Raw genomic sequence first — 11,635 nt, 5'->3', positions numbered from 1 at the left:
AGATGTGGCCTGGTGCTCATTGTTCGCCTCCGCTATTTATTCTCGCAGTTGATTGAATGTTTAAAGTGGGATGATTCACACGCTGGAAAGCAGCACAGCTATGCGCTTATTATGTGTGATTGATCAGTATTGGGGGTGGCGTTAAGGGCAGTCGCGCGCCGTGTTCCGTGGTGTTTTTAGGGGTTTTCGGAATCGCAGGGTGTGCCTGCAAAATCATCGGGTTGGAGAGTATGACTTCATGGCCCGAACAGTCGTAAAGCAGGGATAACTGAAATGAATTCATAATCTTTTGTTTAGTTTCGCCATCGCCTATTGGCAAAGCAAATCAAGAGACACCATTCTCACACATTCAACAGAGCCACACCACATTGAATAAATACAATGAGATAGATAGATAGAGATAGATAGATAGATAGATAGATAGATAGACAGACAGATAGATAGACAGACAGGTAGACAGATAGATAGGTAGGTAGATAGACAGATAGATAGATAGACAGATAGACAAATAGATAGGTAGGTAGATAGACAGATATACAGACAGACAGGTAAACAGATAGATAGGTAGGTAGATAGACAGAGAGATAGGTAGGTAGACAGACAGATAGACAGATAGATAGGTAGGTAGATAGACAGATAGGTAGGTAGACAGACAGATAGACAGATAGATAGGTAGGTAGATAGATAGATAGACAGATAGATAGGTAGGTAGATAGACAGATAGATAGATAGACAGATAGACAAATAGATAGGTAGGTAGATAGACAGATATACAGACAGACAGGTAAACAGATAGATAGGTAGGTAGATAGACAGATAGACAGAGAGATAGGTAGGTAGACAGACAGATAGATAGGTAGGTAGATAGACAGATAGACAGATAGATAGGTAGGTAGACAGATAGACAGATAGATAGGTAGGTAGATAGACAGATAGACAGATAGATAGGTAGGTAGACAGACAGATAGACAGATAGATAGGTAGGTAGACAGACAGATAGACAGATAGATAGGTAGGTAGACAGACAGATAGACAGATAGATAGGTAGGTAGATAGACGGACGCTGAAAAAATGAGTAAAAAAAAAAGTCATAAATGAAATGATGAAGTAATGACCCAAATAAGAAAATACATTTCAACTTATGAAGGCTGTCATTTTCAGGCTCTCCCAACTTGAAATCGAGAAATCAAGGTTTACTCCCGGTGGCTCCACGTGAAAGAGTGCGTTCGGGGGAGAAAAAGCTCGCGGAGGCGTCAAAGCGAGGAGACATGACCGAAGAGGCCTCGCGGCGCCCGGACGCCTGCTTCGGGACGCCCAGCGCGGGGGCCATCGTCCTCCCGAGCGGCTCGGGGGGCCCGATAAAATCAGGCAGGGCGAGGCGCCAGCTCCCTGAGCTCCCGCGTCCACCAGGAATGTGCTCCTCCACCAAATAAAAGATAATGTACTGTAATTCACGCGAGTGCGTCCTTTTATGGCCGTGTGTTTGTTTGTGTGATTGGCGATCGTTCAAATGGCTGCACCCCTGGACATTGTCTTACACAACGCTGTTTGAATACATAAACCCCGGAATCTTTCCTAAACACGCAGTGACCGACGGAATCCAGCTGCGAGACTCTTTTGAGCACAGCAGCGCCGATGCCAGCACATCGCCCTGAAAAAAAACCCCCAAAAAAACAAACAAACAACAAACAAGTTATATCTATAAAACCGAAAAGTATATCCATGCATCGGCGGGGGAAAAAAAAGAAAAGAAAAGTAGGCTAAGCGGAGGCATAATTGCACAAGCATTCCAAAAATAAGGCGAACGATGGCTTTCGGGGTCGTCTCACGCTGGCACCGTCTCCCCAAAAATGACCTTAATTCCTGTAGCCAATTCATCTAATTCCCGTCCAGCGGATCCCCATCTAAATAGATTTGAAACGGGAACATTCTTCTGGAAGATCTGGTCGTGAATAAATATCTGGCAGATGCCCCTTTGTAGCTGAGACGTCTTCCCACGATGACCTCACAGCCCCAAATATTCCACATGGTTGAGCGGGAGCCAAGCTTTGTAGGAAGGAGGGGGGGGGGTCACATACGATGAGGACATTTTGGCTTCATCAGGAAATCAGCCCATGGGGGGTGGGGGTGATCAAGAGAAAAGAGGAATGAATACTCAACTCCACAAACACGGATACAATGGATGCAGCCCGACAATGAATTCTTTCTAATCCTGATTTTCTGACGCAAGACTCGATGCTCGAGTCGGTTCGTGGTGGTGGGGTCAGTGCACCACCACCCCCACCCCCAAAAGCAAAAGAGGGGTTCAATCAGTTCTGCATGGCTGTCGTGCCTGTGTTACTATGGCACTAATGTTATGCGCACACACTGTGAAAACAGCTGCAGGGAGACCAATAAATAGTTTTGTTGTGCACATATTAACTTTAGGAGTATTTTGGGGTCTTGTCAGGGGTCACAAATTCACAGTTATTGTCTTGGATCGGAAGTGATAGCCCCAGCTGTATATGTAGGTTCAAAACCTGTCTTGAATTTAGTTCATACTTCTTTTGTGACAGTGTGTGTGTGTGTGTGTGTGTGTATATATATATATATATATCTATATAAAACGATATAGTATTTCATAGGGTCTATTTGAATCATAGTGCTAATGCTAAAACTTTCTCCACAATAATTGTGAATCAGCAGTTTAAAGGTAGAAGCGAATTCAAATATATAAATATGAAACCGCAAACTTCACATCGGAAATTTCCAGTCGTGCCATTCCTAAAAATCAGTGCATGTGTTTTTGTAGCTCAGCTCCATCTCTTTCTTTATGAATGGATCCGGGAAGAGTCTAAATATGGACTGAGCTCCCAAAAAAAGGTCCAGTCCAGATGTTGGGTTGATGCATCTCTGCACCTGCTCCCGGGACCCAGCCGTCCGAGGGTGCTGGGGAACACGGGGGAACGACGGGAACGTGGGGAACGTGGAGAACACCACCCGCTCCCACCCCACAAACACACAAGGACAGTTCTTCTCGGAGCCGCCAAACAGGCGCCACGGGCCCATGCTGGGTTTCATCAGACTTCCACACCGTCCCGTGCGAGCGCCGAGTTGGCCCCGAGTCCTATCAGCGGTGTCCGTTCAACAAGGGAGTCTTTGACAAAGGAGGGATGTATTTCTAAATAAGGGAAACAGGGCTACATCAGTGTCCGTTCACCCACTGTAGAAGCTCCTGATGCATTTCTCTGGACTTTCAACCTCCCAGAAAACACCAGAACGGAAAGATTCATCGGATGTTCGTCGCGTTCTCTTTTTGAGGTGGTTGTTGAAGTGATGACCCATGAAACGTCTTGGGGAAATCAAGACGTCAAAAATAAGTCTTCGGGGCGGCACGTCCAAAATGCCGTGACCGAGCTGGATTTCAGGGTGCGGCATGGACCGTTACTCAGCACTTTTAATGCCAAGTCACAGAGATTCTCCACTCTGGTCCAGGCAGCCACCGCATTCAACTACAAGAATAAAGATGAATAACAACAGATAACTACAAAGCAGTGGATACATTTCAATGTTTTGTGTACACGTTACGGACCGTTGTATTATCCACAAATAAGTATCTTGAATCAATCGATTCACAGCTTCAAACAGGCCAAAATCCATGTGCTCCTGTAAAAGTTTCCATGGAACGCTTTGGTCAATGTCCAGGTCGAGCCACCCAGACTTGACTGATATCAGATGTTTTTTAATGGTTCACTCGTGGGCGGAGCAAGTTTTTTTGGAGGGGGAGATGGTCCCGCCAAGCCACCGTGGCGCCAATAGGTGATTATGGAGAAGATACAGCTGGAATGGAGAAGATGCAATTCAACTGAATGATTCATATCAGGACGACGGTTATTTAGTGATGCTGAACTTGGCGCACTGTGGCTCTGTTGACGAACAATGATCGTGATGAATACCAAACACAACGTTGGCGACGCGGCAAAGGTGGAACAAGCCGAAAAACGTTGACTTGGGTCGTTTCAAGTATTTGATTTATTTCCAAGAAAGGTTAGTGTCACCACACGGCATGGTACAGGCATACAGTAACATGTAAGCTTCCCATATGACTTTGAATTTCGTTTAGCTTCGTTTTAGGAAACAAGGTACAATACACAAAAAGAAATGGACGATACTTAAAAACAAGCCACAAGGTCTCATCGGTCAGTTCATTTACCCATTTAAAAGCCCTTTACACAAACAGGTCCCGTCTGGAAAAACAAGGTTTTATCCCCTTCATTTTTTTTTTTTAAGACAACGGTTGATGAGAAAACGGGGAAGAGGCTACTCAGGTATTTGCACAAATAACACATTAAAAAAAAAAAAAAAAAAAAAAAAAAAAAGACGGGCTTAGAAAGAAATACACACGTTCAGTACATACATAAAATGAAATGTCACATAAGTATTTACATTTAACATTGAGGCAAAACACTTGAAAAAAGAGTTACATTTTTAATAAAAAAATAATTTACATTACACGGGACAAACATGTTATCCAGGAGTCAGAAAACATTCACAATGTTTAAAGGAAGTGGAGAAAATGTCAGTTATTTAAATAAGGTAACTGTTTTGAACTATACTGTGCAAATTATTTTCATTTTAACCATCTCCAAAGAGCAAATTCCATATGTACATTTATAAAGGAACACACTTTGCCTTATTGTCTGCATCTGTTAGAAAATCTGTCTTTGATATGGAGTGCATATTTTTAGAGCTAAGTGCAAACAAAACTGTCTTGTTGTGCATTAAAATCTCTGAGTTTTTTGGCGGTTCAGACTTATCTCTCGAGCAGCAATAACTTTTTTTTTTCTTTTTTTTTTTTTCCTCGTAGTAAAATATCTCCAATAAATTCTCTCGTAGGCTTTTGCTAACCCATCGTTTTTCTTTTGAAATTCTAATACTAAAGCACAGTTTTTAATGGCCAGTGATATTGCTTGTTTCTATTTACGTCGGGAAAACCAGGATCACCTACGTAGCGTAAACCCTCTCAGCGTAACCTAAATCTACTCACAGTCGGGGGGGGGGGCGGGCGGCAGAGACCCATGTGGCACGTTCACCGACCCAAAAGCTGACCAACAGGCAGATGGATGAAAAACAATAAGGATGGGCTACATCCTTCACTACCAGGCACTTAGTTCACCCTGGTCCCCCCCAAATCCGTCACCGGTCATTTGTCGGCCGGGTGGAGTCGGAGTTTACGTCTCGGCTGCCCCACCCCTCCTCTCGAGTGGTGTTCTGACGTGGCCGGGCCTTCACGCGTCCGAGATGCAGCTCTGGATCTTGTCCATCCACAGCTGGGCGTTGGGGGCGTCCGAGGCGCAGAAGTTGTACACTCTCTTACTGGTCTTTAACTGGAAGACAAAGGGTTAAATGTAGACTAGAAGAAAAGAAAGGAAAACAACAACCCACCGTGACGTCCATGACATAAAAAGACTAGAAAAGTCAATTCCTATCTAAATAAAATCGCGAGTTCATTCGTATTATAACTATAATTCATTCATTATAATTAATAGGTACTTAAAATATATATATAATCAATGGGTAGCATTTGTCCCGTGGGCTGCAAAACCTGCTCAGGCTGAAAAATCAACAAAAAACAACAGACACATGCCCTCAAAAAATAATGATAAAAATCACAAAAATGTATACATTTAAAAAAAAAAAAATCACAATAACGTAAATACTGTACATTACATTAACTAATTTAAGGGCCACTTTTATTCAAACCAACCTAAATAAATGCTGTCGATAGTATCAAAGCGTAAATCAGTCATACCCAGTTAAACCTTCTTTTGGAATAAGTAATGTTAGTAGAGTAAGAGAATATTTGTGTTGTTTTTTTTTTGTTGTTTATTTATTTTTTTTACTCAAAAGCTACAAAGTGATTGATCCTCCAGAAAAAAAATCTGAAAACAAAGCCCCTTTCTTGGAATCCATAACATTGCTGGATAAAAATGATCCTGCAATGGCAGTAGGTAGTGATTTCCCATATAGTGTTCTTTACGTAAAAGTTCCGTATGGAGCCGGTTCCCACTTAGACGACTGTTACGGATATGTGATCTGGGGATGGGATGGTTTGAGGAGCCACACCTGACCTGGATCTGGGTGACTGGGTGACTGGGTCAGGGTGGCTGCATACCAGTTTCTCGTTGGTTGGGCTAACAAGCAGCAGGTTGAAACCCTCATCCAACCCTCATGCCTGTCATGACATGTCCAATCTGCTCCTGGCTAATTCCGCCGAGCCTCCTCTCTACTGGTGTCTACAACCCATCGTATTGGGTGTCTCTGTGCCGGAGGGCCCTGAAAATGTAACTTGGGTGGCGTGTGGCAGGAGGAACTGCCACAGGATACATTACATAATGCTCGAGGAGAGGTGTCTACATCACGCGAGACTAGGCAACCGATTTGGTTTCATTTATAGATCTCCCCGCCCCTCCCGGACGGACTCGGTTCCCTCCGCTGACGCGGGGGACAGAGTCCTCGTCCCTGGACCCAATAACCCTAAACCCAATGTTATTAAATCAGTGTGATCGTTTTCAACCTGTCCTTCACTCTCATGCCTCTGGAGAAGGAACGTTCTCCACCTGTTCCACCTCTCCCCGTCCCATCGCTTCCCCCGGCTCCGCATTGCGGTGCAGCCGGCGGGCAAGCTAAGCGCTTGTGCCCGATGTCCCTGCATCGCACCCCTGACTGTGAAAGACACGACCAGGGTCTGAGTGGCATTTTTACAAAGAAAAATAATAACATTAAAGAACATAAACACCTGTCACTGTAGAGACTGGACGTGTTTCAGTTTCTCATCTTTGCAGCTGAGCACCACGGTTTGGACTCGCCATTTTTTTCCAAATATTTTTGTTCTTCCCAAAAAGACAAATAATTTTTGTAATGTTCGTGTGAAATAAATAACCCACTATTTATGCTTTATTTGGAATCGGCTCAACTCCTTCTTCACTGCAATGTTACTGCCTCTATTCCCCCACGCTTCCATTCCCAGACGTTCCCGCAATTAGCTAGAAATTATACTACTTCGAGAGTGGGTGAGCTCATGGAACAACTTTTCACGGAACATCGACACCGGCTCCCAGTCCTACATGACGCCAATAGGGAACGCTGCTGGTAGATTTACAGCGTTTCAGTGCAAGTGGGAGAGGGGCTCAAGTCTCACATCAAAGAAGGCTTTTTCGCTGATATGTTTGGGTGCTCCTATCGTGGGAGTGGCGATCATCACAGACTCCACCTCAGCCAGGTCGATGTGGCCTCGGCAGTTTGTGTCCTCGCCCGTGTCGTAGTATCGAAGCTGGAAGGAAACACGCACGGGCACACACGCACGCACGCACGCACGCACGCACACACACACACACACACACAGGTGAACGACTGAAACAGCGGGTGGTGTTTTCTGATGGTCACGTGGTTTCCTGCTTTTCTCACCTGGTGTTTGGTGATGTCCAACACAAACCAGCGTGGCTTCCATCCTTTCAGCAGCGCTCCTCGCTTGTAGAGGATCCCCTCGTACGACCTGGACACAGACACACGTTGAATCGAGGTGTTTTGTGGAGTAATAACGGACGTGAACGGCATATTTTGGAGCTGCTGGTTCACAAGCTCTTCTATAGTTGATCAGAACAACAGAGAGGTTCTGTAAGATTCTGGATATTTCTCATGGGGGGGCCACTGAAGCAGAGGAGATACATTTAAAGTAAATATGACACAAGGCAAATGACTAATTACTAAATCACTAACTTATAAATAACTTATTTCACTTCTTCTGATGATGATGATCAAAATATGTCTCATGAAAAAGGCAATAGAAAAAAGGAAAATAATAGAAGTGAATTCAATCGAGAGTCTAAATCTGTTCACCAATTATAAATCATGTACACGATAAAATATAAAGCCATAAAATTTATAACAATTCCTAAATTAAATAACACAAGCTTAAAAGTCACAGTAGACGATCATCAGCTTGAGGCAAAGAACTACACTATATATATATATATATATATATATATATATATATATATATATATATATATATATATATATATATATATATATACACACACACACATATATATATATACACACATATACACACACACACACACACACACACACACACACACACACACACACCACCACTTGGTATTACACTGTAATAATGTATATCTTTACATATCTGACTATTGCTATTTAAATATTTATTTTATTTTATTTGAACTTTTTTTAATCTGTTATTTTTTTTTTATTGGTTTTATATTCTTGTTCCACTCAGATCCACTCTTCCACGCACCCACTCACCAGAGCAAATTCCTAGTATATGTAAATGTACCCGGCAGAAAAAAACGTTTCTGATACATAATAAAAAAAGACACCATAGAGGTTTCCTCCCCCACCCTTTCCTGTTTCCGGACCCACCTGTTCTCGTCGCTCTTGGGGGTGAACTGATGGTAGAGCGTGGCTGCGCGGCGGTTCACACCGTTGACGGCCGTTGGGCTGCGGTCCTCACTCAGGCCGCCCTCCGGGAGGTGCAGCATGGAGCGGCGCTGGAACGCCTGGAGGCTGGAGGTGGGGATCAGGCCCGAGATGGACACAGCCTGCTTATGGAGCTGGAGGAAACAGAAACACAAGGTCGTATTTATTATAATGGGTAAGAAAAAGTGATAGTGTCTCATTGATGGGAATTTTGTTTCCAAATCTTCACTGTGAAAAATGGCTGTCTGAATTAGACAGTATATGTTCATTTATTGTTCATATTGTTTTCCATCGTGTTAAAATAAAGCGCTAAAGGACCCATACTGGCCAAAGAAAGGGATTTCATTCCATTTGAAAAGGCGGAAGCATAGCTTGCTTTAACAAATACAAAATACAGCAAAATGTACCTTTTTGACACAAACATGTGCTACTGTGGTTTACTGTAGGATCCAGGAGGTTTCTCACCATATCACTCACATTCCAAAACTTGAAAAATAGAGACACAAACAATCTTAATCTTTGTCTTCTCCCAAAACTCACGGTTCCCTCTTGCTTCAGGTCTTCCTGGATGCTGATTCGGACTCTTTCCAGAGTGGCCTGCCACCGCTCCGGTGCCTGGTTCAGCTCAGCCTCCAGTCTCTCAATGTCCTGGAACACATTAGAGGTTACAGATATTAGATTAGATAGGTGCATTTATTCATCGCAGGGTGAGGTGATATGTCAACATTTTCCTACACGCCACCGGCAGCCCGACAACCGGCGATTGCAGATATATTCGCTTGTTTTGCGAACCGTTCTCGCTGATCGGACGCAGATAAATCTCCTGCTCCTCGTCGCCTCTGTCCGCAAAAATAATTTCCACCGCTGGTGTAGAGAGTCTCCAAGCTCCATCTCCACTTGGCCCGAGACAATTCTCTGCAACCATCATGCAGGAAAAAAAACTGGCAAAACTTACACTAAAGCGTCAACACAATTCAAAAGCTGCACGTGGCTTGAAGCTGATGGGATCTGTCCAAGAATCTCTCCTCTGATTGGTGGACGGTGACGGATCTTAATCGAGCTTCTAATTGGCTGAGTGTGACATCAATCACTGGGACATCAATGCCACGCGGTTCGAAGTAAATGACACCGAGAAGCGACGCGTATCACTGTCGGTGGCGACACACCAGCTTTTAAAGACAGGATTATTATTTGCTGAGTTGAATTTTCGAGGAGACAGAGGACTGAATTAGCAAAATAAAAGGACAAAAATTGCGCGAAGAAATCGCCCCAAAACACCGATTGACGATATATTCGTCCAATCACCCAAGGTTAATTCATCCCCGAGAAGAGAAATTGTGGTGTCACAGCAGCTCAGATAAAAAAAAAGGCAAATAAAGTAATAAGAATAAAAAAAAAAAAAAAAACAAACAATAAACCAGAAAAATAAAACAATATAAATAAACAATGCAAAAAAATAAATTGGCAATATACAATAAACCCTATCATAAACAATAAATATAAACGTAAAAATGTACAGACTAAATATATATTAATAATAGTTTATCAATTATAAAATAATATCCAATACCCAGTAAACGACTCCCAGAGCACAGAGTATGACAGAAACTCACGGCCAGCAGCTTGGTGATGGCATCGGGCTGAGCGCGGCTCACGCTGCTGTAGCACGGCCACACGATCCTCCTCTTGCTGCTGGAGATGGTGTCGGCCTCCTCGCTGCTCTCCGCCCGCGCCGCCGGCATCCTCCAGTCGAACGACGGCCCCGTGGATAGAGACTCCTCCGTGAAGAAGTCCCACTTGCTCAGGTTGGGGATGGTGATGGAGGGCTTCAGGGTGGGCTACGAGTGGAAGTTTAAAGATGTTTAATGTCACAATAACAATGTGTTTGTATGGACGCCCAAAAGGGTTGCAGTTTTTGCACAACGCTCTCATTTTCACACAAACTGCAAGAAATTAAATATAAAATAAACCTAGCTAGGAATAAGATAAGACTTTACCAATCAACTCAGGGAAATTCACAGGTTACAGCAGGAGAAGTTGACAGAGCTGTCAAAAAAAATCTCTATATTTACACAAATAAACGGAGGTTACCAGGGAGTAGCACTATGCTAACTAGTGAACACAGGTGGCGGTTAATTCAAAGTAAAGTACAAATAGTATATAGTAATAATACGCCATGACAGTAATAGTAGCAGTGTATGTAATAGTGGTGGTATGTTCAACTTTATTTGGGGCTTTTTATTTTATTACTTTAGGGCTATTTTTTACTTTAGTATGGTACAATATGCTGACGTAATATAACATATGTATAGTCTTATAGTAAAATATATCTCTCTATAGTATGGTGAGATAATAGAATAATGGAGTAAATAATATGCTGACGGATGATTATATTTTGTAGATCAACAGGAAGCCGAGCCAAAGTTGGTGGTAAATATCACATGGCAATTAGAAAAGAAACACTGCCGAAATGGCTGACAGAGTCAATAAAGCTTTACTACGTCCAGATGGTGAGAGACACTCCGACTATCTGCATGAAGTCTTTTGAGAGGGAATAATTAGTCCTTTGAAGAATGGCAGAATCTTTTCAGCCAGTGGGAAAGAATGCGGCCAAATAGACCCAAACACTTCCCGAAACCCTTCATCACAGAAACTGTCAGAAATATGGGCACAGCTTCGGTCACTGGCCGGCGAGTAGAGCACGGCTCAGCCTTCCTGCCATAAACACACTACATATTGTGTATGTACGTACACACATGTGGGCACACAAACACACACACAACCCCTCACCCAGGGTCTTTATTGTGGGAATCATTCCTGCCTTTGATGTTTAGCTCATAAATTATATAATGATGTGCTGGGGGTCATTATCAAAATAAACACTCGTCCTTCATATGAGGAGGCTTAAGTGAACCACAAGGGACTGTGGTGTGAAGGAAATAAGAAGACATTTTTTCTTAGAATCACAGAAATCCCAGAGCAGTTTTATTCTCCTCCCTGCGTTCAAATGTCTTCTGTAATTACGATTTCCTGCTTTAGGAGCACAAGATGATCCCTCTCAAAGGGCTCGTCCTTCAAATACAAAAAAAAAAAAAAAAAAAAAAAATCGCTCGATTTCCATTTTTCAGATATTAGAGAACATCTC

The 11,635-nt window shown here is 43.0% G+C and overlaps 1 protein-coding gene across 1 annotated transcript in view; it reads right to left on the bottom strand.

The window, feature by feature from the left end:
• Positions 1 to 4,025: 4,025 nt before the first annotated feature.
• sbf2 (SET binding factor 2) overlaps positions 4,026 to 11,635 on the bottom strand; it is a 104,520-nt gene continuing 96,910 nt past the window's right edge. The window contains exons 37-42 of the mRNA XM_079997881.1: positions 10,104 to 10,328; positions 9,031 to 9,138; positions 8,434 to 8,624; positions 7,447 to 7,534; positions 7,181 to 7,312; positions 4,026 to 5,366 (exon numbers count right to left, since the gene is read on the bottom strand). Coding sequence (XP_079854007.1) covers positions 5,268 to 5,366; positions 7,181 to 7,312; positions 7,447 to 7,534; positions 8,434 to 8,624; positions 9,031 to 9,138; positions 10,104 to 10,328 — 843 coding nt within the window. The 3' untranslated portion in view covers positions 4,026 to 5,267. The remainder of the gene's footprint in view (positions 5,367 to 7,180; positions 7,313 to 7,446; positions 7,535 to 8,433; positions 8,625 to 9,030; positions 9,139 to 10,103; positions 10,329 to 11,635) is intronic.

Source organism: Zeus faber, assembly GCF_960531495.2.
Source record: "Zeus faber genome assembly, chromosome: 3".
Classification (NCBI taxonomy): domain Eukaryota; kingdom Metazoa; phylum Chordata; class Actinopteri; order Zeiformes; family Zeidae; genus Zeus; species Zeus faber.
This window is presented reverse-complemented; position numbering and strand designations above follow the sequence as displayed.